Source organism: Aulostomus chinensis, chromosome 20 (assembly GCF_037954235.1).
Source record: "Aulostomus chinensis isolate RoL2024-O1b breed Wild chromosome 20, RoL_Achi_v1.0, whole genome shotgun sequence".
Taxonomy (NCBI): Eukaryota; Metazoa; Chordata; class Actinopteri; order Syngnathiformes; family Aulostomidae; genus Aulostomus; species Aulostomus chinensis.
The window spans coordinates 13,156,936-13,183,241 of NC_141339.1; the positions used below are offsets into that span (position 1 = coordinate 13,156,936).

Below are 26,306 nucleotides of genomic sequence, written 5' to 3' on the forward strand. Positions count from 1 at the left end.
AGCCAGTTGATGGAAGCAAGTCTAAGGCACCTTTGCTTTTTAATGGCATATCCATGGTTCAATAATCTAACTTGACATTGAAACACAATTTTTCAGTTGGTCTCAGATTTTCTCTCTGGTTGCTCTTAAGATCTGTGTGTTCCAATCACGTGTAGCTAGTGGCTACAGCGCTCCTTCACACCCCGACACCTTGACCCCTATCAGCTGCAGGAGGAGCTGCTTTCAGGTCCGCTCCGGTGTTGAGAGTTGCAACCGTTCCCTGTTGGCTTGTGACCTTTACGGCACTGCGATGTGACAGATCTGTCACAGATTTGTAAAGTTGGAAACAAACACGGTTTGAGGTTTGAACAACATCCTCAGCTGCAGGCCTAGTTTGGATACCCTGTAAACAACAGGGAGACATTTACAGTGAAACAGCAACAATGCAAGGGTCAAGACAGGTGGCACAAGGGAACACCAGAGGTCACACTAATGTGGGTGGCGCAGCAGTCAGTCATTCTCTCACTTCAACACAAAGCCCTCTCTGTGGCTGTGCATTCATGGCTGTCCTGACTGTTATGGAAACATGATGCTAGAAGGCAGGGAAACTAAACCAAACAAGTGAATGAATGTTGAAAAGCAAGTGTTTGTGTTGGTGTTGTAAAGCAGGGCTTCCAGTCCAGCCGCATCCCAATTTAGAAGAAGATGCTGAGGTAAAAACCCCATGAAATCGCTTTGTGTCATGGGAACATAGGAGCCTGCTTCCTCTTTAGAGAGGGTAATTTGCCGGAAAACATCCTCACAAAGCATTACATAATCAGTGGTCCTCCGAATTTTAACCCTTGGCCACGTTTACCGCAATACAGGACAGTTTCTGTCCGGAGGATTTGCAGCTAAAAGAGAGCTGAAGGAGAGGAGGAGGTTTGGAAGCGTGCGGACATGTGAGAGGGACAGTCTACTTCATCTTGGTGACAAGCCATTAAAAAATACTACTGCAGAAATACAGAATCGGTTAGTTACCTGTAGTGCAGTGGACACAGAACAATACTTGTCATTCTCCCGAGTGTAATAATAACTCAGGAGAGCCTGGTAGGTCTGAGGACACTGTTGGGGGTCCGAGGCCCCTTTGGTTCCATAGAAAGCTGATTGGACGGTGATGGTAGTGCGAGGGGGGCAGCGAACAGACAGGAGGTCTCCGTCACAGGCCTGCTCGGTGTAGTTCCGCAGTACTTTAGACAGGTAACCTGGGAGATGAGATGACAATTTAATATTATCAAATAGCCAAAACAGTGAGCATTTCTTTCTTTTTCATTTTAGTCCTTTTACTCCCCCTTTTCTCCCCATTTCAACATCCAAAATCCACCCTCCCAAGCTGTCCTGGTTGCTGCTCCAGACCCTCTGAGCTCTGGGGAGAAGCGTATACATCCAGCCTCACATGTGGTGTCACAGACTTTTCACCTGAAGGTGAGCATGTAAACCCAGGTGCACCTGACTGCAGTACATAGATCAGGGTTGGGCTAAATGTGGGTGGGGGCTAAACGTTTGACTCCGCACTTCCAAATGGTTAGGTTTAGTCATTAGATTGACAGAGGCTAGGTTAAGGGTCTGAATGGTTAGGTTTAGTCATTAGATTGACAGAGGCTAGGTTAAGGGTCTGAATGGTTAGGTTTAGTCATTAGATTGATAAAGGCTAGGTAAAGGGTCTGAATGGTTAGGTTTCGTCATTAGATTGACAGAGGCTAGGTTAAGGGACTGAATGGTTAGGTTTAGTCATTAGATTGACAGGTTAGTTTAAGGGTCTGAATGGTTAGGTTTAGTCATTAGATTGACAGGTTAGTTTAAGGGTCTGAATGGTTAGGTTTAGTCATTAGATTGACAGGTTAGTTTAAGGGTCTGAATGGTTAGGTTTCGTCATTAGATTGACAGAGGCTAGGTTAAGGGTCTGAATGGTTAGGTTTAGTCATTAGATTGACAGAGGCTAGGTTAAGGGTCTGAATGGTTAGGTTTAGTCATTAGATTGACAGGTTAGTTTAAGGGTCTGAATGGTTAGGTTTAGTCATTAGATTGACAGAGGCTAGGTTAAGGGTCTGAATGGTTAGGTTTAGTCATTAGATTGACAGGTTAGTTTAAGGGTCTGAATGGTTAGGTTTAGTCATTAGATTGACAGAGGCTAGGTTAAGGGTCTGAATGGTTAGGTTTAGTCATTAGATTGATAAAGGCTAGGTAAAGGGTCTGAATGGTTAGGTTTAGTCATTAGATTGACAGAGGCTAGGTTAAGGGTCTGAATGGTTAGGTTTAGTCATTAGATTGATAGAGGCTAGGTTAAGGGACTGAATGGTTAGGTTTAGTCATTAGATTGACAGGTTAGTTTAAGGGTCTGAATGGTTAGGTTTAGTCATTAGATTGACAGAGGCTAGGTTAAGGGTCTGAATGGTTAGGTTTAGTCATTAGATTGATAGAGGCTAGGTTAAGGGACTGAATGGTTAGGTTTAGTCATTAGATTGACAGGTTAGTTTAAGGGTCTGAATGGTAAGGTTTAGTCATTAGATTCACAGAGGCTAGGTTAAGGGTCTGAATGGTTAGGTTTAGTCATTAGATTGATAAAGGTTAGGTCTAGGCATAGGTTCCAAATGGTTGCTGCAAGTGTGCGGGGTCAAATGTTTAGCTCCACCCACGTTGAGCCACTCTTTGATCTGCGTGCTGCAGTCAAACCAGGGGGACGTAGCATGTTGTTACCTAAGTTTAACTCCCTGGACCCACCAGAGGAGGCGCTAATACAGCGACCAAAAAAAAACATACTGTCATACAGCTTGGCCATTTGGCCCCGTGTGCTTATTCTAAAAATTTAACGAAGGTGCTAATTAAAAAATACATTTGATCGTGAAGGAGAAGCTCCTTCTCCTTGCACAGTGTAGTTAGTAATCTGAAGATCATTTCTACTGAAGTTGTCAGTTTATAAGGACTGATGGAATCTGTATGAAGCTTTATTTTTCATTCAATTTTAAACAGCTACATTTGATTTTTGAGCATAAGAATGCTGTGATGATTCTGCAATAATCGTTTCAGAGCCATTTTCTCCTGAAAGAGGGATAAAGTGTTGATCAAACCTTGTAATCGTGCCGAGTTTCTCCTTCTAAAAACTTGAAATGATTCGTATTTCAGGCTAAATTAATATCTGTGTTCTCTTCTGCCTGTAAGTTACCATATTGACTTCTAATATGAGGCAACACACCACTGTGAACATACACATTACATGAAAGGAAAAAGTCCTGAGGGAACAATTATTTAACCTTGGAGGCTCCTTGGAATTAAAGCAAAGCCCCTCTTTTAAAGCACTGACGTCTCTCAGCTTGCTCTTCCATTAAGAGTCTTAGAGAGCTGCCAGTCAGCTGTCAGTCACACAGGAGAACGAAACCCATCACAAAGACACCATTAATATTCCAGTCTGGGACAAGGAAAACACAGATGAAGGAGGGAACAACTCCCTTGGACACTACCATATACAAATATAAGGGCTCTCTGAATCTATGGCACTGCAGCATGCTAGAGAACCACTCATCACATGTGCATGTCTGGAACTCAACCATTCCTCAGTTTTGCAGGAATGATTCATTCAAAAACAGCACTGAAGCTTGTTTCTATCAAAATATTGTCACAAGCAAATACTCCAAATCTTTACCATCGAAACGACTGAAAACAACCTCTAAAATGAGTTCAGGCAACCTGGTTAAGTGCTCTGCAAACACATCTACAAAGAGTCAACACACACAAACACACAAAGTGGACACACTGTGATTCAATTATCTTTATTTGGTTAGTGTTTGGTTGGGAAGAGGAAACAACATTGAAACTGTGTTCTCTAACACACAAACGCTTACGTGCACACACATTGTGCCCCCTTATCACCATGGCCACCGTCAAAAGGCGGAAGGGAAACAGGAGACATTCTGAGGCTTTGAAAGGTCACGTCTAAATACAGACGGGTATTACACCCCCCACCACCCACCCCCAATTACTCAGGAACAGATTTCCACCTGTGGCCAGCTTGTGAAAACTGAGGGCAGGTGTGTGTGAAATACTATTTTGAGTATTTTAGGAGTTTAGTTGGGAGATTTTTTGCATGCCATACTCATTCCAAATGCAAAGGAAGGAGTAAAAAGCCACCTGCTCAGAGTTACATTAACTTCTCACTGCACATACCTCAGCGTGTTCAGCGTTTAAACCCCTAAAACGGAGGTGGAGGTGAGTTTGATTTAATCCCATTCAGTGTCACCAACACACTGGGTAAACAGTACAGCAGCAGGATGCAGCATGTTAGCCGGGGTTTCAGTGAATGGAAAAGTAACTTTATACAGAAACTTCCCAAATTGACCCGTGTTTATTTCTTCCATCTCGTAACAATCAGAATGTAGTGCTTCTTTGAATTCATACACACTGCAACCCTAGTAATACAGACTGAGAGATGAACGTGTTTGGATAGAATGATGACATATTTCGTGGGTGTACGTGAACATGAAAAGAGCTTTAGAATTGCTCCTCATGGCATCATCACTATTGCAATCTGTGTCTGTCTGGGTTTAATCGCTTCTCCTCCTGCACAGTAATCTACCTCCAACACACAGGTCTGCTACATTCCCCTGAGGGCAAGAGGGAACTTGGCATTCCCCCAGGCACTGAGACCACACACACACACACACACACACACACACACACACACACACACACGCATACAAAGCGTCAACACAAACAACATGGTAGCAATGAGTCTGTGTGGCATTATGGTATCAAGTTATTGGGGCTGGTTCTTGGCAAGCGAGTGGCCAGGGGTTTTGGGCAGCCCTGCAGTTAACCAAGCCTTGGGTACAGAGGCAAAATCATGGAAAGGGGCGTTGGTATGAAGGGGGGGGGTGAGGGGATTGAAATTCCATTGGACTCCTGGAAGAGGAGCAGACACTTGAGTAACAGTTTGACCACCACTGATACATTCTCCTTCTCCTTAAGCAGTAGAATTGAAGGAAGAATTACCTCACACAATCCCTAAGGTGCTTTTTAAAGAATTCTATTTTCTTTTCTTCTTCTCCTTCCTCCACCCTCTGTGTGTGTGTGTGTGTGTGTGTGTGTGTGTGTGTGTGTGTGTGTCTCTCTCTCTCTCTCTCTATCTTCAGGATTGTCACTATTGTTCCCTCCGTGCTACCTGTTGACTGAAGCCTCCTTTCAAGGCTAACAGATCAGGTGGGGTTAAGACACCTGTGTAAACCACCCAGCCAATGACAGGTGTCCCTCAGAGGCAGAAGGCTGAACAATACTGGAGGAACACCCAGACGTCTCTTCTCCTCCCCCTTTTACCTTTTTTTCTTTTCAGACTCCTTAACAAGCTCTCTGCCCTTTCTCTTAACAAAAAGCACCTCACTATTATCTCTGCCCGTTTGTTTATGAGCCCATCAAAAGACAGGAGGTTGCGGTCGAGACGAGGACAAACCCTGGGATGAAAGTTGCGTTTCTTTTGCAAAAGCAGCCGACCTTTGTTTTTTTTTTAATCTCTCATCTACAGAACGAACCAAGTCATGTGATGCCTCTTAGCCTGTCTTATATCATATTTAGGCTTCCAGCTGAAATCATAGAGTCATGTGTTGACCCTAGGGTCTGCCCTGTGACAGAAAAGGGGGGGGGGGGCGGGTATGATGGAGATTAGTGACGGGCCACTGTGTTGTGTCAACACGACACAGAAAGTGGTTTGCTGGAAGAGGATTTCCTCCCTGGGAATCACTGATTAGAAAAGACCGCATTACAGGTCACATACCGGTGCTAACTTACAGCACACTGGTGGCCAGAAATATGGATCCATCACTATGCAATACAGCTGGCGCCGCTACAGTTGCTGTCTGATGTGAACTGGGGGCAGCTTGAAGGGGCGGGAAGGTTGTCTGACTCAAGTGCAGGTGGGCTTTCCCCATCTTTTGAAAGATGCCACCTCCTCTTATTGGCTCGGCCCCCACAATGAACAATGCGCCGCACCACGATGTGCTCCTTCCCTTCTCCCTCCTACGCTTTCCTGTTCAACACGGTTTTATTTGGCTTGCAAAGTAATGCAGTGCCTCTTGCATTGGTCTGATGTGTAATATTAGACTATTAAAAGATTACAGTGGAGCTAAACACCATAGAAACGATGATTTAGTATGTGCTTTTAAGATACTCAATAGCCTTCATGAGTTAGAGTCAAAAGTGCAATCTTTTTAAATGGATCATAAAGATATATTTGTAACGACACCTCAAAACGACAGGAACTAAGCGGCCAAAATGTTCTTAAAAAGCTGCCCCAAAAAAAAAAAAATCAAAGGCTGTTTCATCTCTCTATATTAGGTATTTCGGCATTTACAGCTTCGTGACTTTATTGGTGTTATTTTAAGCAAATTATAGCCGTCAAACCATCAAATGTTTACAGATACAGAGCTTCAGGCCCGCTGCTGGGGAAGGAATTCCCTTTAAGTGGTGATTACTGGGACGAGTCGAGGTTTCCCCCCTCAAAGACTCGCGCCGCATTCTGGCAACACTAGAGAAGCCTTGGTAGAGTGCGGCGGAGATGAAGAGAGGGGACGAAGAGGACGATTAAAAGCCGAGAGGACAGAGAGGTGGATGAAGACGTAGTGAATGCAAAGAGCAAACTACTTAATAATCGAGTGTTTTGTTGACTCAATTTCTGAAAAGACTTTGAGAGGTTGGTGGTTTTAAGTGGAGGAGAAGAGAAAAAGAGAGAATGCAAGCTGGAAATTCACAGCATATTGGTCATGAGAAGAGAGCAGATTGTTCTAAGAGAAGCCGCAGCTTACAGGATGTGGTAGTGGAGCTCCACAGACCAGAGCTGGAGGCTTTAGGTCCTGTAGTAATTACTTTTTTTTTCCGCAGACCACAGAGATGGCACAAGGGCCTGGAGCGCAGCGTGACAGATAGATAAAACAAGGCAGGGTTTAAATCATGTGTGGTCAAAACTCTGCACTCACCTGAACATGCGATACGTGAGCTGAATGGGATGGGCTGATGAGCTGTGCTGACAGGCAGAAAGACCTCAAACATGAGAGCCAGAGTTCACACTTTATTATTAGGGTGCAGTAAACATGTCAAACACACTCCTCACTGCTGAGCCACTCAGACCGCCGAAAGAAAAATACATTCCTAAATTACACTGCATTCCTCTGCTCACAATACACGGCTCTTGCCGCTAAAGTCACGTTTCGGATTAGCCTACTTTTTGGTTAATTGCACTATGGAGCAGAAAAATCCGAAGCACTTGTATTTGACATAACTCGGCGTCGGATTACAGTTTAAATCACTGAAGTACTGTAAATGGGGATGTTGCTGCAGGTTCTTTCAAGTGTGGCGTTAAGTGTTGATTGAAACCTTCCAAGATTGCGTGCGTGAAGCTGGACCATGCACAAGCTTGTAATTTTGGCTTGCAAAAATGCGATCCATTGATTGTGCAAACGTTGTATGCTAGCCATTATAATACCTCTGTCTTCTGCAGCAAAGGAACAAAAAACAAACACCAAATGACCTCTACTGATGTTTACTGATCCTTCCTGATTGCCTACGGGACCATGATAATGTTATTCGTTCCCGGAGAAGCTCAACACAAAGCAGCCTAAGACACCAGTTTGACATCACTTCATATGATACCTAACACAGAAAAAGTCCTTCCTAAGACATTCATCAGGACCTCAGCTGAGGGGGCTTACTCACATGAGCTGGGTCCCCTGGATTTAACGTCAGCCTTGACCAAAAACCTGCCGAGGACCGTGATGTAAACGACACAAGTCCAGAGTATCTTCCTTCTCTCTACAGTAGATTAACTCATGCAGATATTTCTAAATGGAGGAAAAGCCAACAATTTGACATCTAAAACCGAATTCCCAACTTTCTGATGGCATGTAGCCTGGGTTGCATAGCCTTCGCTATGTTTCACCTATTTCATCGCTTCGCTCTCCATAAGGGCCCCTGACTGACAAACAATAAATGAGCTACACATCTGGGCATGTTTGCGCGTTTCTTTCTGCTCACGTGGGTGAAAATAACTTGTCGTTTTGATCTAATAAGTTGTGTACTGTGGCAAAACTATTCATAACTGAACGTGTCCAGAGGAATTATGCATTGCAGCACTGAACTTACTCAGACTGTCATCAGCCAAAGAAGACATAAGATTAATATGTTTGGATTTTGTTCACTGATGCACTAAAATTCTACGGTTTGGAATTCAGAAGCAGAAGTTCTGACGTGTTCCTTTTTGTTTCCTCGTGGAGCGTTGTTATTATCCACAAGGGGATGGTCTCTTAATTTGAATGGCAGCGTGGTTGACGTACCCGTCTTCCTCCCCCAAGGAGATAAAGCTGAGCAGCCGAAGTGATCAAAACCAGAGACACACACACAAACACACTGATTGCCTTGTCTTTTCCTCCTCCTTGAGAAGCCGAGCTATTTCCAACACACACCGACGAACAAACACACATGGGGCATGTAGAGGCAGACCAAAAAAAAACAAACCCTACTGGACATGAAACTAAATTCCCAGATCCATTCCTAACTTTCCTGAACACGGATTACTTATTCATTCACACCATAACTGAAGGATTCTTTTGATAGGAGCCTTGACCGCTCTTGCTGTCGGGACAAAAACTTCTTGTTAATTACAGTGGCTTGGAAGCTTAGAGTGAAGCATGAGTTCATGTTAGGCAGATGGTTGTCTGGATATAACATGTAAAACATAGCTAATTGATGTGAATTTGCATTAGATATATTGCACCAAGGCAGAACTGATGTCCTGGTGGATGCAGTGGTGGTGGTGGTGGTGGTGGTGGTGATGGTGGGGAGGGGGTGGAGCTGCGAGGATTAGTTTAGCAGAGGCACCTGTTGGAGGCGGTGCCGCGGGGGGCCAGGCTTGGTCACCACTATGGAGTAGCACAGGTACCTATCTGGTTATGTAACAGGGTTTGTTTCGGTGTTTTGTTTTGTTGTCAGTTCATGTTGGTTATGTATGAGCTTCCAGAGTAAACAGTAATTTCTTATGTGCAGGTGATATTCCAGGAACCCTGCAGTGGGATCTGCTGTGTTTTCGATGGGTGACGGTGTTATTAAATGGGATTAATCATGCTAGTAGTGTAGGATACCAAGTGCGTGTTGATATTGTTTTAGGGTTTTTAATATTATGGCAATCATACTTGCCTGAAGGGCCCAGGCAGGCAGATGCCACAGTATTAGAGCAGGAAACGAATTTTTGTTGTGTCTAACAATTTTGTCCATCGGGCAGAGAAGAGGATTAAACAGACAGAAATGCGGGGGGGGTGGGGGGGGTCACATGTTACATTGGACACCGATCAGGCAGGAAGAGGAATTCATGGTCTGGAGGAGAACACGAACGCACAATGCTGTTTAATACAAATCCAAACTAAACGATGGAGAGGAGCTCACACTGACAGGTCATAGCTGAACTCTGTGATGGGATTTCTGTGATGACGAATGCAAAATCAGACAAACTCTGCAGAACATGCGCCAGCTTGCATATTTTCAAAATTTGTGCGCTTTTATCGCAAAAAAAAAAAAACGGGAAAATGTTGCATTTTTCACTGACAAAGGAGCTAAAATTTTCGAGAAGTGACACGAACTCCGCAACGTGAATTCAACTATGTGACACATCATCGCCTCCTGTGTGCATGCGAGTGACACCATAGAGAGCAAAACTCAGCTAATTAATTACATGAGATTTATACAATCTTACAGTTACAGAGTGACTTCTGTCTTTTTTGTGCACCGTAATTTGGTTACTGACATCAGTTTTATCATGGCATCACTCTTCTGTGTGGGTTATTTGAAAAAACTAAAAAACATCTGTGCACTTGATTTTACAACATAGCTCTTTTTAATGTTTTAAAAAAATAAAATGAAATGAGTACTAAAATGTTCTCAGCTTTGTCTAGAATGCCTGTCATCAATAGATGGAAGTAGTTTGGATTCATGGGGGGTTGCTTTTTTTCCTTAAAAAAACAACAACAACAACATTATTTTTGCCAGTTCCAGCAACGTTGCCACAAAAAACTACCCCCCCCCCCCCAAAAATGTTTGTTGTGTGTGTTTGTAAGAAAAGCTGCCACAAAATCAAGCATTTTTGACCAGGACAATGACAGATGAAACCTCCTTAGAACCCTGGGGGGACTGGTTAGCAAAGCGCTATGACAACGGGAGAACCTCCACCTCGGGGTGTGTTGTCTAAGTTCATCCTGATGGGGGTGATTGGTAAGACATCTGCCAGGCTTGGAGATGGCCTCACAGTTGGAGAGTCTCCCCAAAGGCTACCCAAAAACCAAACACAAGCCCTCCCATGACCTCTGTTAGCACGTGCCTCTATTTATGACCCCTACGGGTCAAAGGGCACTAATAAAGAGGACGCTTTTACTCTCTGCTTCTGAGGATGTGTGTTTCCTATCACTGGTGACAAGGGATATAGGGGTGAAAGAGTGAGGGCCAAAGAGGTTTCGGGAACACCCTGCCTGGTGTTTGCATACGTGTCCAGACACCCACTCAAGAGAGAGAAAGACACAGAAAGAGCAAATGTGCCAGCCGAGGTGAGATTTGTCATTTTAATGGTCACTTTTACGGCCTGAGAGAGTTGCGTGGCAGCCAGACCGCCCCGTCGACCACCACAATCCAGCACACAGCAGACAGATGCATCAGTGTGTGAGCTTCACTGTCACCGAGTGAACAACAGATGTATCTTTCTTCTGTCGTCCTGTAGCAACAGCAGATTGGATTCAAGGGATTGTCGGGTGGAAGATAGCCCGAGGTTTTGTGACAGAGGTCAACGAACAATCTCGCTTCACTTATTTTCTCAACAGATGTGCAGAAACACGTCAGAAACTGGTCTCTGTGTTTCAGGGAACTGGAGAATAGATCCTCGCTAAGAAACCCATGGTGGAGGAGGCAGCTGCAGCAGTGCTGGTGTGAGGCCACAACACACACTTACAGTGCCAAATCGTAAGCAGCTGTTAACATTCAAGTAATGCAAGCAAAGTGGTGTAGATAACTGACGTGAGCCTCAACAGATTAGGACCTAAATTTTAAAAATGATGTGCCGGTTCAACTTACCCAGCCTACTTTACACTGTGCTTCTAAGTTGTTTCAATGACAGTAAGTGTAAAAACAAACAGACAGAACCTCCTCCACTTATTGGACTACATCCTGTTTGGTACTGTTATTTACATGACAGCACTTAAACGCAACATATAAGTTGTTAAATTTCAAGTAAGTTTTCACGTAGTCTCCCAAAGGATGGATGAAGCCTCTCAAAAGTGTTCCGGGGAAGCTTACAACTACTGAAAACCATGCAAGGAAGTCAACGGCACACAGTCGAGTGGATGTAGTTGTCAGTGCGGCGGGTAGTTATTAGATTTAGATGTTCAAAGCCTTGGTTCTGCCTATCCACCCTGTGAGGGTGCTTCATGATATCTAACAGAAGTTTCTACAGCTACATCCCAACAAGGACTGTACTGCATTGTAAAAGAAAACCTATAAAATTCAGTCTCCCATAGGCAGACTGATATTCATGAACAGCCGTGCAACTTGTTCCCGGTAGGTAATGTCCCATCTACTTCCTGCCAGGCATCGCTGTGTTCCACCTGCTCCGTCAGTTTCTATCCTTCCCTATTTTCCGCAATGCCCCCCCCCCCAAAAAGAACACAAGAATCCGTTTTAATGCATTAACAGCAAGACAGCACGGCTCTTATGAAGGTTCAAGAATGCGCTGCAAAGAAAGGAGAGGTATTTCCTTTTAGAGGACGGTGGGAGTGGGTGGGCACTGACAGGCTGAGCTTTTTGGGTATTAACAAGCTTAACACAGGGGCTGAGCAACAGAAACAACTCCTGAGTGGTTGAGGGAGCGGAAAGCCATCACTAGCATGTCCAATGGGACTTAGCGTCGAGTAGTTCCATTCACAGCAAACCCAGATGATTCAGCAGGAATGAGACCAGAGACAGTCAGCCCAACTTTGGTTGGGGTATAAATGAGTATAGACGCTAAGAAAGAAGAGTGGGCCAACAAGTCAGTTTAGCAAAATAATCATTTCTAATATCCAGGTTTATGCAGAAAACTGAGTCTTGCTCCCTCCCCGTACCTGAGAGGGGCCAGTAAGCATCAGATTAGCCGTGCTCTGGGGAGCAGGCTGCTGTAGCGTGCTGTAATGCAGACTGTCAGTCCAACACAGTTGGGGGGCTACACAATGCCTCCTTGTTTCGACTGGCCCTCCTGCGCCCCACCTCTCTACCTCTCCATCTCTCTCGCTTTCCCTCCCTCCAGGGGATTTCATCAAACTATGAAAAAAAAACAACTTTCATTCGTTTAAACACATGAAGTGTGGAGGGAAGCGAGGGATGGAGGGAGAATTTTACAAAAAAAGAAAGCCAGATCAAGGCAGACATGTCAACCCTTAAAGCAAACATAAATCAGCTCCCAGGAAATGGAGAGAATGTCGGGAGGGGGATCAAAGCATGGTTAACATTCTCCAGAAAAGGTGCGTAAATTGTTGTTTTTTCAGATTTTTTTTTTTAGCGTGTGTGTGTGTGTGTGTGTGTGTGTGTGTGTGTGTGTGTCATGGGGCTAGATCAATTGCATATTCAACCACCAACATGAGCAGGGTGGACATGAGGAAATAACCGCTGGTGAACACACACCACACAGCCTCTTTCCTCCCACTTGTTTCTGTATTCTTCGAGTATCCCCATCAACATGGATGACGCAGCTCTATACTTGCAGCAGCAGGCATTACATTTAATTTGAAGTGAATTAAACTTTGGATTCACTCACAAATGTAATCTGCGTTCCAAACATGACAAATGAGACAGAATTCTCTGGACTGTTGTGTAAACAGAAGAAAGCATAGATGTGGGGATGACTTGTTAAACTGCAGCTGCACCCGGCAACGCTCGAACGTCACTCAAGAATCCTCTCTGCACATCTTTAAACCTCCACATGCAAGAGAGGGCAAGTGCAAACACACACACACCCCCACATATGTGTACGTATGCATCTTATTATAGTTGTTACTATAAATCTATCAAGTACAACGTGTGATTGGGCCATTTGGAGGGTTTAAGGATTGACAGAAATTGATGCAAAATAGTGATTATCAACTTAAAGCGCTGAGCAGTTTTCTGGGGACTATAAACTTTGATGAAGACACCCAGCCCAGGTTACAGCCACTTATTACAACAGCAATTTAGCTGCAGCAGCAGTCTGAGTCTAAATCAGGAGTTTCACGCCAAAAACAGATGCCGTTTCAAAAAAGGGACCAGGACAAAAACAACTCTCACTCAAATCATAGGGATTTTTAGTGATTACAATGTGGTAGAATGCTGAGACTCTAAATGACAGACATTAGATTGGGAGGTGAGCTGATATTTTCCTCAGAATTGTTTTCTTTATCATCGCTGACACTGCCATCTAACAAAATTTCAACCATTCCTGTCTGTGCTGGACCATCCATCCATTTTCTTCCTCTTATCCTGTTAAGGGTCGTGGGCGGCTGGAGCCTATCCCAGGAGCCTTCAGGTGACGGGCGAGGTTCACCCTGGACAGGTCACCAGTCCATCACAGGGCCAACACATAGAGACAGACAACCATTCACACTCACAGTCACACCTACAGTCAATTTAGAGTATCAATCAGCCTCGTCCCCTCTTGATGTCTTTGGACTGTGGGAGGAAGCTGGAGTACCAGAGAGAACCCACACAGGAACAGGGAGAACATGGAGACTCCACACAGAAAGATCCTGTGATGGAGCCGGGGCTTGAACCCGGAACCTTCTTGCTGTGAGGCGACAGTGCTGACCACTGCACCACCGTGCCTGCCGGACCAACTAGTTAATAAATAAAATGTTAAAGTTCATGGTGAGAATTTAACGAGTATAAATAATTGCAATTTGTCCTACTGCAATTTTCTAATCACAGGAGGTTACAAATTTGTTTAAGCTTGATTATGTGTCAAAATACCATTTTCTGATGAAATACTGCAGTGCAGAGAAGTCCTGCCTACACATTAAACATTTAAAATAAGCATCTTTGACAGAGATTTACATAACATGGCTTTACACATTTTATTTTGTCAAAAATCAATTTCATCGTTTGGGTCTGTTTTTTTTTTTTTGTACATTTAAAAAAAAAATCAAAAATAACAAAATCAACTCAAAATGTTACTTGAAACTTTTCAGTAAAATTCTACCTTTCAGTATTACTCGACTAACTAGGTTGAGTCAATACTTCTACTTAACGAGGGTGTGTATCACTACTACTTTAAGTAAACCTTCACTGATTGCAAAACATCTCCAGTGCCTCTCCATGACATTATAAACAGGCTCACATAATTTAGTGTAATATCACCCTGGCAACCGAGCCATTGATGCAGCACTACCTCAGCCAGGACGTGCTTCCTCCCCACACATATTTTGGCAACACATATTTGATCGGTGCACATTATTATGGTTTTATATGCCCGTACTTGAAGCAGTTGACACAAAGCTTTAAGGCTTGAACACACTTTTTCACATTAACCACCTCAACGCTGCGGTCAGGAATTTCCATGAGATCATTGTAGTGTTTTTCCAAAAGAAGATTAAAAATTTTGATCTGTTAAAAAAAAAGAAAAGAAGAAGTTGTGAACATAAAAGTGCACATGTCGCTGATTCCTCAGTGAGGCTGTCAGTCTAAATCTGCTCTTTTTGTTGCAGGGAGCATGTGGAACTCACTAAAATGGGCCTTCAGATCATTCGAGGGGAACACACACGAGATTCATCACTGCTTTACGTGTTTATATACATAATGTATCCAAAGGGATGAGCTGTACACACACCCCGCCCACACACAGAGCCATAACTGTGTGTGTGTGTGTGTGTGTGTGTGTGTGTGTGTGTGTGTCAGGTTTACATCCAAACGTTATCTTCATTACATCTCTGAACTGTCTGCACTCAAGGCTCCCCGGTGTCATATTTCCTTTCAACGACAAGCTCGGTGCTTCCACTCTCCCAAAGGTGGGATTTACAGGGCTATGTGTTGGTAGCATTGCTAGGTTCTTCGTGCTGCACTTCAGACTGAACTGAATGGCTGGATATGATTCAAATCTCAGCAATAAATCATTAGCAGACCAAGATATACATTTACACCCTTTTTCCACAGCACATAATGTGGGTTTTGCAACGTTGTTTCGATGGTTGCTATTTTTTTTTATCTTTTGTTCCAATCTGTTCCGTTCAGTGGAATGAACAATGTTACAACACTGCTTGAATGCAAACGGCTAGAATTTGCCAGCAGAGGCAAGAGGTTTTCCTCGCTTCCGCAGCCCCAGACAGTTCAAAAGGCTCCAACCGATATAAAATGTTCCATTTCCTAAAGATTTAATCGATGTTACAAATCAGAAAACAGAGGCTAGAACTGAAGCTCAATGTATCAGCGTGCAAGCCTTTGTCAAGAACATAAAATGTTTAACCCACCTGATCACAAAAGGAAGTCATGACGAAAGGCAGGAAGTGATCTCATGAAAACAATTCCACCTAGAAGTCGGACGGTCACCAACATCATGGCAGCGATATGATCATTTCACACAAGTTCATTAGCAAAAAACTCATCAAGACGTAAGCTAACAGGTGTCTTGAGTATGATAGCGGAGCCCAAACCACTGTGGGAGAGGGAAAGCAACACCAACTGAACTACAGGCAGACGCTGAGATGAACAAGAGAACCAGCATGAAAACAGAAAAAATCAAAAAACAGCTGGCACAATGCAAATACTCCGGCTTGTTGATTTAATGCCCCAAGTGAAATCTGGTAACAAACACTCGTCAGACTGTTAAAGAACGGTGAGACGCCATCTTAAATACCAGTGCCAGTGGTCAAGATCATTATCAACAATGTACATGAAGAGCTGACAAAAAAACGTGGTAGAAAATGAACGTGTTTATCTGTATTTAGTGGCCGCATCAGTGTCGTTCAATGTGTGCTGCAGGCTCACTTGACCAGGATTGAATACGGTTTAAATCTGCCACTGCAGATTAAACAGAGATGTCAGCGAGCATCAACAGGTTTGGGGGGGGGGGGGGGGGGCAGAAAGAGGCTTAAATAAACCTGACTTCAAAACTTGGCTCCAGGTTTAAACTAACTTTAACTAACTGATTTATTGTAATCGCTGGTAAAAACAAATAGAAAAACGATCAAACAAAAAACACAACTTCTTTTATCTTGAATGAACACATCCGAGCTGTTTTGTGGGGTTTTTTTTAACTTTGGGAGCCAAACCTAGGAGGAGGATTTGGAAGGATTTAGGTTCAAGTGATTCAAAACCTGATTCAGATTAGATAGAATACTCTCAACCTGTCACCTCTCAGCTTTTAGGTGGATTTAACAGATGGAATCAACGAGGGGATTAAAGTTTAAACTTGAAATTGAACGCTCTGAATACCCGACAGCTCTGTGTGTGTTTTGATACCATCAAGCAATGACGACGATTCGCTCCTTTCGAGAAGTTCATTCAAAAAGAGAGCCCTTTGAAGAGAGACATCCCTTCTGTGTTCAGATAAAGAGAAAAGCAGCCTTTCTCCAGGCGCTCGCTGTCCGCCTAACCGTCTGCCTCCGCCGCGGTAGACAAAACAACCGGGAGGCAGGATTTGTTTAGACAGACCTCACCTGGCACACACAGAAACAGTGATCAGGCAAGCCCTTGGGAGGGGTAGAGGCACAAGGGTGGGGTGGAATGGGAGGGAGAGTGTGTGAGAGGGGGAAGGGACGGGGAGCTGTGTCAAGAGAGCATGGGGTCAGTGTGCTACCCTTATCCAGAGCCACTTACAAATCAGAGCAGATTAAGATTTGAGGGGCCTCGAGTAAGGCTCAGTGGGTGGAGGGGGTGCGTGTGAAGGTGGGGAGAGAATAGCGGCTTCATCCTGGACTTGAGTTTAGGAAACCAGCAGACCTGGGTTTGTGTGTCTGTATATAAACAGCTGAGGAAACTCCACAGAGAAGCAATCATCTGATAGTCACCTGGGAAGGATCAAGGTCAACAATCTGGGTTCAAGGTCAAATCTTGCTTTATACTGTTTCGCACATGAGAACACTGCATCATCCCAACTTTTGAGACCCAACACGAGGACAGTGTGCCGATGTTCGTGCGAGCGGTATCACGTTGGAGGCAGCTGTAGGGGGCTCGCCGGCAAAAGAAGATGATGGTCGAGCCTGGCGTCTCTTGCACTAGTGTCCTACACTCCCCATCTCACTTTCGATCTTCTTTGTTGCGACTTTCGTTTGGTTATTCCGTTAAAGCTTCACCTCCTTTTTGATTTCCATAGCAGTTGAGAAACGCGGTTGTTCGACGCTACAACCTCAAACGTGAACGCCAGAAAGTCAATCTGCTGACACCGCAGGTCAACATGCGTGCTGAGGTTATGGGCGAGTAGGGGGCGAAAAGGGGAGATAGATAACCCCCCACCCCACCCACCCACCCACACTCAAAGTTACTGTCGACCTCAGGTGACCTCTTAGCCGGTCAACAGCCTCACATCCCATTGACTGAGGTTAAATGTTTTGTTTTTTTAAGCGACAGGTTTTACGACAGAGAAGGAGAGAAGGCAGGCTTCTTAACAGCTCCGGGTCAGTTACTGCAACCGTACAGTCAATGGAACGAACCATTCTGTTTGAAACGTCTCGACCGCATCACTTCCTTGCTTTAACAGCGTGTTGACAAATCTTCCAGACCCTCACGCCTACCTGTTATCGTCAACATGTTGAAGATAATCTTAATATATTTGTGCAAAGGTGGTAAACATTTTTGCACAAAAACGGGTGACTTTTTTTTTTTGCTCCAGAATGGAAACTGCTGAGTCGGTTAACATGAACTGATATATAGAAGGTTGTAGAAAATAGGTTTTAAGTAATGGAACAAAGGATTATTGTAAGACAGGGAGCATTAATTAGCCAACACGCTGGTTCTGTTGGCTCGCCGCTACGCTCGCCTCACTCCTCACCTCTAATTACCTGGTCAGGCGGCTGTTTAAGAGATGACGGAATCAAATGTCCTTGCAGGGACTGAGCTCAGAAACACTGATGAAATAAACAAATGTATCACAAGGAAGTGTGAACTGACACGGGCCACGTGAGGGTCTGATTGACAGATGTTGCTACTTCCGTCACCCTGGAGCATCTGTCAGTCAAAGCCCTCCTTGGTCTCCAGGGAGACTCCAGCTGGTCAAGAATGTGAGAACTAAAAGGTGTCTTTGTCCCGGAGGTATTCTATAGTCTCCTTTCTGGTTTCATTCACAGGGATGTCTGCTCAGCATATCTGTCTGAGCGTGGTGCACTGAGCACCCAGGCAGCACACAACGCTGCATCTGAGGAGACACCTCCGCAAGACAGAGAACAAGAGAGAACCCCCGGATGACAGCAGCGCTCCTCCCTCACCCCTATAAAGAACGACGTAAACGAGAGAGGACTCCGGAAGTGGAAGCCTCCAAAACAGCGACCTCAGACAAACCCAATGTAAAAAAACAAAAAAACAAAAGGAACCCTTTTTCATGAATAGGCCTCTCTCACTGACAGGGAATGGGTTCTGTACCTGTTTACAGACCTTCACTTTGAAACCCTTTTTAAGGTTCTCGTCAAAAACTGATTTGTTCCAAACCCCCAAATCAAGTTTGCAGAACAGCTCGACCAGGTTCGCTGCTTCCACTGAGCACTGTGCAACTCTCCACCACGATGCTGCAGTGGTTCAGCTCAAAACAAAAGAACGTGAGCCGTTTCAGTTGACAGAACCAAATTTCAGCAAATCTTGAATGGCAGCGGTTCAAGAACCTTCACCTATTTGGTGAGAAAATGGCTTTTTCGAATGGTTTTGTCCGAAAACTTAATGAGCTCCTGCTTGGCTCATACGTAGTTCTCCCCCTCCACCAAGTTTGGTGAAAATCAGCATCATAGCTTTTGCCCAATCCTCCAAACAGACAAACAGCACCTGGACTTCTGCTCCTTGGCAAAGGTAACAATGGCACACAGAAAAGTAAGGAGGACAAACATCACAAGGAGGACATGTTGCACCAAAGCTACTAACTCCCTCCTATGACATAATTAAATAATCTCGTCTGAGCCCGGGTGTTGCTACTCCGAGCTGTGGAATCACTGGGTCTTAACAGTTCTCCTTTCTTGCTGAATTAACCACCATTTGATCCAGTTAATCGTATTATTTATGGCAAAACCAACACATGCATGACAGTAAATTTGAAAAATACATCTCAGTTAACAGCTTTCAATCCACTGATCTTTAGCAGCTCATTAGGCAGTAGCCTTAGAACACAGGTTCCATGCCTGCTCTGTAGCACCTTTCCCCCTTAGAGTTCTGGTTTCTAACCATTAGACCCATTAGAGGCCAATTAACACTGACACAAAGCTCCCTTCCTGTTTTATGGCAGTGTAAACAAATCCTACAGGCATGCTTTAGGCTCAGCAGTACAGAAGAGCGCATTGATATTGTACTGCGTTTTCTATGAGGACAGAAAAGCTTGCAGATTCTGTCAAATTCACCGTAAATCTCAGCTTAATAAGCTCAAAAAAAAAATTGCATCAGAACTGCAGACCAGTGAGTGTTTTCTTCTTGGTTCCTTAAGGTGAATCCATAGACTCTCCCTGCTCTAAACAATAGTTTCCATCTGGTAACACATTAACCACATTATCCCATGTATATTGTGTGGGAAATATGCTCCTCTGATAAACTAATCCAAACAGCCGGGTGACTGTAGGGATAGAGAACCTGTTTGAAGTTCCTTATGCGGGTCACAAACTGTGTCAGAGCTGGTTAAATGATAAGCAGCACAAATCAGTGGTCTTTTCCGCGTGTTTACGTTGCTTTATGAAGCCAAAAATGTGAGTGTGTGCATGCTGCAGCACGCCACGGGCACGGCTGCATGTCCGAAGACAAGAAAGAAAAGTTGATGCGACACAAATACTGAAATCAAGTTGCTATTTGTTTTAAGAGCACCCGTTTAAAAAAATGCGCAATGACTTCAGCTTAAATACATTCACCTGCTACAAACACTCCCTAAAACGGCAGGATGTGCAGACAGGACGAGTTATTTTTAACGTGAGGAAGACAAGCAAGTCGACTCCTAACCTGAGAAGTCCGAGGAGCCCCGGGTGAGATCGCAGAGGAGGGTCTGGCACGTTATTCCCAACAGGAGCGCAACACTGACGGCTGAGAGAGTCCCATCGAAGAGGAACATCCTTGAAGCCTCGAAGTTGGTGAGTTTCTCCGTAGCATCAGAGGGTCCAGGGGCACCATTCACGGTCCGGGAGTTCACATGGTCTTCTCTAGTCCACCCTCCACGCTGCTGTGAGGTTGGGGTCGAGGATCCGTCCTCCGGGCTGCTGCGCTGCTGAGCCAGTGAGCAGTTCTGCACGCGTTTCCAACTGCGCCTTGTGTGGGGGAGGCAGGCAGCCCACCTGGAGGACCGTCACCCGCCCCCCCCCCCCCCCCCCATCTACTCTACTCACCACCACACACTCATCGAACATGCTGGATGTTCTGAACGGTAACACTTCTCTTTACTTCTATTTAGAAGATTATTCATTTGAAACTTCAGATTCCACATGGAGCGCACTCGTGTATCTAACTAATCATCTCCTCCTCCTCCTGCGACTGCTCCCTTGTAAGTTTGGACTTCTGCGGAAACTTACGGATGTGTTGTTAAGAGGGACTAATTGTCATGGGGCGCCTGCGTAATTTGGAAAGAGGTAGAAATACTTATAAAAGGTTGAAAAAATATGAAACGGTGGAAAATGACAATATGTAGGCCCGTAGCGATAAATCCATGTGTTGTTGATTACTTACACAGATTAACTGTAAGCATTATCAATAAATAGCAGCATGTTAGAAAGATATAGGTGTTCAGAGGGGGAAGAAGAGCGCTAGAATCCTGAGGAATCAACAACAGCAACGTCATCATACACGATGAGCCCTCATTCAATTTTACTTTTCCTAAGGTTGCCCTAGAAATGTTGTTTGTTCTTGCAAAAATGAGGCATCATTCCATACGAATGAGGGCTTTTGACTCTAAATTCCGACAAGTTATATAAAACTTGTGGCGATGAATTTGAAAGAAGTTACACACCCAAAGGATGTAACATATGGTGGTAATGTATACTTGTCTCATAAACAATCAAACCAGACAAGGAGGAAAAGTGCACGGCATTCCAAGGTTCCAACACAAGGGTTACTTACAATTTTCTATCACTTTTCAGAAACGGACTATTTTAAAGGCTAGTTCCTTCGTTTTCTTCACTCTGTTTCCAAATAGGAGCAACCCTGTCGGGGAATTACAAATGAAGCAGTTGCGCCATCTTGTGGACAGTAGGGGGAAAAGGCAGGTTAAATGAATTCGCCTTTACAAAATTTGCCCACTGAGGCCCCCGTAGCTCCTCGCATGTAGGCGGTCAGTCATGGCTGTTCACCGCAAAGGGTTCGATAAATGTGTTTTTTCTCTACGATTATTTGGAAATTTCCAGCTCCAAAATGAACGTAAGTCATTAAAAAGACTTTGCCTTTATCTTTACAGTATACAACTGACTGTTAGATGGCGATAAATGACATTGTTTCTCCTCCTGAGCAAAGGAGCTAACCTAGCTCGTCTGTTAGCTTTTGACCTTCAGTCTTAAACGACATGCTAATTTAACGTAGCTTTGGCATATTATCATGGCAAATAATAGTTTGTTCATGTCAGGGTTCCTGTCTACGTCTCTGTATTGCCTTGCATCGGTGAAAGTCGGCGGGAAGCCTCCCAAATTCATCCCTCCACCCAAACCTTTCATCAAAGATGAAAGTCGAGCGCCGGTACCTCAGAGGAAGTATGGACGGACACACATGCAGGAGCACACACAATCTCTGCATACTGTAGGTGTCAATATGTTTTGTCTGCATGTGGCAGGTTTCTGAGCCCAGAGTTTATCCCTCCTCGGCAGAGAACAGATCCGCTCAAATTTTACATGGAGAGGAAAGACATGGTCCGCAGGAGGAGCGTGTTAAACATCCCTGAGTTCTATGTCGGTAAGGAACCGAAGAACATACTCACATCAGCAGACATTCCCATGGTCGACTTGTTGAACTACAACCAGAGTTGATTCCACTCTGGGGCAGTTTTACTTCCATCCTGTTTACAGCTGTACATATGAATGGAACAGGTCCATTGTTAATACTTGTATTCACTCCTGTGATTAGCCTGCAGTGACAAGTCCTAGTGACTGCTCTGATTAATGCAAGCCTCTCTGTAGCGGTGAAGAACATCTCTGGGATCATACTCATTGTTGCTACATTATGGACATTCTCCTTGTACAAGGCGTTATCTCCTCAGAGCTTGTTACCGTTAGAATACTGTCAATAACAGATTGTTCGTATAATTTCAGAATTTGCAGGCAGTGGAGAAAATGTCAGGACAGGGAAGTTTCTGGTTTCGGTATGAGTAGCTTTGACCAGTCATGTTTGGGCAGCCTCAGTTGCGTCCATGTTAACACTCTGGAGCGCAAAAGAGAGGAATGCATTTGCAAAATGACTGCAGTCTGATGATATAGCAAAGTCGTTGTAGTGGCTGTTGAACTGTGAACTGAGCGCAAACTGTCTCCCTTTTGAAACAACCCGCTGTCTTTCACCTTCATGCAAACATCTCCAGTTGCGACACGGTCTGTAAACAAAGAGCGGAGGACAGCACAAGGCTTTGAGCATAAGTCTGCTGGCTGCATCAGAGTCCAGAATCACCGCCCCTTGTTCCTAGAGGCTGAGTTGTCAGACATAGCCGACTGGTTCTGAGATTAGTTTTTCACTGCTCACCCATCATTTTAGCTTTCACAACGTTAAGTGTATTCATCTGTTCCTCTCCTTTGTCATCATAATGACGCTATGTACTCTTTGTTTAAATGTTAATTGGCAGGGAGCGTGCTTTGTGTGACCATGGCTGACTGCAATGCCAGCGGCAAAACAAATAGCTTTGTTGGCATCTGTATCCAGAGAGGTGGAAGAGGTCTGGGTGCCACATTTGTGCTGAGAAACATCATTAATAATCAAGGTAACTTTTATGTATTTTCTCTCCAAACATGGAGGGACAAATGCATGTTAAATGATACTTGTTTTGCTGTAACTTTTAAAACATTTTACTCAAGTTAAATAGTTTTTATAGTTTTGTTCTGTGCACCACCACTTCCAGCTGTTCTTAGGCATGCCGCCCTGAGAAAACCTTATGTGTCCGCCCTGATTTTTCAGAGCACTTTGCCTTTTCTTTGTGCAAACACTTCTAGTTTAAAAAAACAAATTCAGTTCATCAGAAAGGTGCTGGTGTCGTAACAGTCCGAACTCAAGTTTGTTCACACTGAAAAACACGTAACCAAGTGGAATTCGAACGAGGAATGTTTTTCTGTATTTCCAAAAGATTTGGAAATATCCTTAGCTTATTGTTTCTTCATCATAAATAGCAACAATAAGAAAAAATTAAGAATCTTGATTTGCTGGGCCTCTTAACATCAGCCATTGGAGCCATGACATATATTTAAAAATGAGCAATATCTGCTGAGACTGGCCATCTGATATTATCCCTGCAACCCTCGTGCTAAATAACGCCTGGCTCAATCTTGACATGTTTTTTAAAAGATAATGTCAAATGATTCACTGAAAAAGGATGACTTTCCTCACAGCCAACAGTTTCATGGATGTGAGAGTTATAGACGGGGTTAGGCTTCGAGGTCGCCTTTCATGTATTCTACATCACAAGATGAATGTTCTCGTTGGAATCATGCATCTGTGCGTTTCAGGAGTGGAGATCTGCTACGAGCTGTACAGTCCTTGTATTCAGGGCATCCAGGTGCTGAAACTGGAGAAGAGGCTGGATGACAACCTGATGTACCTGAGAGACGCCCTGTCTGAGTATAGCACGGTGGATCCAAACATGGTGCCTGTGCTCCTCTCCCCAGATGAAGATGTGCCCGTCAACAAGGTGAGCTCAACTAGAACATTAGTTGGCAACATAAGAATTGCTTCAGGTTAAATGGGCATTTACATCAATGTAAGGAGCCATACAGGAGCTATGCTTCTGAACATGGCAGAGATTTAAAAACAGAAAATCATGCAAGATGTCAAAGAGAAATTCAACATATTTAAGTTTTGAAGCACACATCTTTGTCTTTTCATCAGCTGAAAGTACAAATGCGACCAAGGCCATGGTCTAAACGTTGGGAGCTCCCAAGGTTCAACATCAAGGGAATCCAATTTGAACTGTCTATGTCCCCGACGAGGATGGAAAACGCCAAGAAGACTGGGCGGCCGTGGGAGGAATTTGACATGCTGAAGGAGTATGACACCTCCAAACTGGAGGAGAAGATTTACACTGAGATCCAGCAGGAGATGAGCAAGTTAAAGAGCGGTTGAAGAGATGGTTTTTTCCACTTCCATCCTTGTGGCAAACGTTTCCAGGGGATGACTGACATGAGTGGAAAACCTTCACTGGACTGAGATCAGTTGATTCATGTGGTTTTCAATAGCCACACCAGTGGAACCACGTCGTCTTCTTTTGTCTTGTCTGTCAGGAATGATATTTCCCATGAGGCAGATCCATCAATTGGTTCATTTAATAAATGCTATAAAAGTTTTTGAAGTATGTTATTTTCATCCAAAAAAAAGAGGTTTTTTTAAATGTAGGATGGCTGCATGGTCAGAGTTGCTATGCAGTACTGGAGTCTTGACACTAGACGTCAGCATTTCCTCACATATGACTCATCCTGCAACAGTTGCATAACCAAACCTCTGCTATGTCCTGCCCAGGGAACCTCCTTCCATGGTTGATAATCTTATTTTTACAGTTTGAATAAATAAAGCAAATTTGCTGGGGCAAAACCCTGAAAAGAATATTTTTTCCCCCCCACAAGTTCATGTTCCAGAGTTGGAAGTTTTACGCGGAAAAGATTTCCAACCTGTTTCTTAGAACATGCAGCAAGGACACCCGGTAGTGTTTTACTGTTGTGGATGGAAAATTGCGGTGCTTAGATGGTATGTTAGCGCGTCAGTTGGGTAGTATAAAAACACTTAGACTTCTTGTGTTATGTCTGCTCTCTGTGAATGTGTGTGTGTGTAAACATGCCCAATGAGTCCCTGCACTCTAATTTCTCTGTATTACAGGATGAGATGTGGAGAAAATGGTCTCTAATACGGGAGTAGCAGATGTTTACTGAGCTCATTACGGACCACACAGATTCCCTGCATGGAGATAAAGGGAGCTATTATTCCCGTTAAAGCTCTTAAAAATGAAGAGCGTTTAACATTAATGTACGGTAATTCCCAGATTATTAGGCAGACTTTAGGGATTATTTTAGTCAAATCTGCACCTGTTGAACCAGGACTTCCAGGCTGGTCCTGCACCACTGAACCAACTGGCCCTTTCACCTTTTTATTTCTCCCTCTGTCTGATGTTGACATGTGAAGGCGTTACCAGGGATGTTTATCCTGCAGCGCACCGCCAAGTCTTTATAAGCATTCCATTGCAGCATCACTGGACTGGTAAACCAGTTTAAACCACAAAGTTACTCAGTCTGAGGAAACTTCCTGTGTGTGTATGTGAGTGTGTGTATGTGTGTGCGCGCGCGCTAGGGGGTTGTGATCACAACTGTATGTGCCTCCCATGCCCTAAGGTTGACTTCTCCACACCTGGAGTGAAGTTAAAGCCCCTCGGCTGGGAAAAGGAGATCAAACACCCGCTTGCGCGCGGGCGCACACACACACACACACACACACACGCACAAGCACAAGCACAAGCACAGACACACAGAGAGCAAGTTGCAGACAGGCTATCATATCAGCCTTCACAGAGACACCTCAAACAGTGCCAACTGTAAACGTCTGGTACAGCCTGTCTGTCAATCCTCATGTGAAACCAGATAGGCCCCGTTCAAGCTGGAGCCGAGGTGAGACATGCAGGTTACCCATAATCCCACCCCCTTAATAACAATCAACAGTTAAACATGGCGAGTCGATGATAGCTACAGTGCCATACTACGATGAAGGTCAGAGCAGGAATGTGGGGAGGGACACCTCTAATCTGTCTTCCTCCCATTCACCGGTGCTCCCATGACCTTCATCTTGTTGTCTCTCTCGCTAAAGGGGGGGGGGGGGGGGCAGCTTTGAAAAGCAGCCAGGTTGATGAATTGGAGGGGGTGTGCAGCAACTCCCACAGGTTAATATTTTGGGGGTAATGTCTTCCATTTGGCCAATACAGTAAATGCACTTTTACTGGTTCCACC

General features: G+C 44.3%; 2 protein-coding genes across 3 annotated transcripts in view; one reads left to right on the forward strand and one right to left on the reverse strand.

Moving 5' to 3' along the window:
- Positions 1 to 26,306, reverse strand: part of eva1aa (eva-1 homolog A, regulator of programmed cell death a) — an 85,173-nt gene that overhangs the window by 56,411 nt on the left and 2,456 nt on the right. The window contains exons 1-2 of one of the 2 annotated variants that reach the window (XM_086189785.1): positions 20,149 to 20,457; positions 1,000 to 1,223 (exon numbers count right to left, since the gene is read on the reverse strand). In XM_086189785.1, coding sequence (XP_086045911.1) covers positions 1,000 to 1,223; positions 20,149 to 20,257 — 333 coding nt within the window. In that variant the 5' untranslated portion in view covers positions 20,258 to 20,457. Of the gene's footprint in view, positions 1 to 999; positions 1,224 to 20,148; positions 20,458 to 26,306 lie in introns of those variants that run through there. The other variant, XM_086189784.1, reaches the window with a different exon arrangement.
- On the forward strand, positions 21,430 to 24,914 carry mrpl19 (mitochondrial ribosomal protein L19). Its single transcript, XM_086189786.1, has 6 exons — positions 21,430 to 21,552; positions 21,755 to 21,878; positions 21,959 to 22,077; positions 22,955 to 23,089; positions 23,829 to 24,010; positions 24,208 to 24,914. Exons 1-6 carry the CDS (start codon positions 21,474 to 21,476, stop codon positions 24,439 to 24,441), a joined length of 873 nt encoding a protein of 290 aa, XP_086045912.1. The 5' UTR covers positions 21,430 to 21,473; the 3' UTR covers positions 24,442 to 24,914.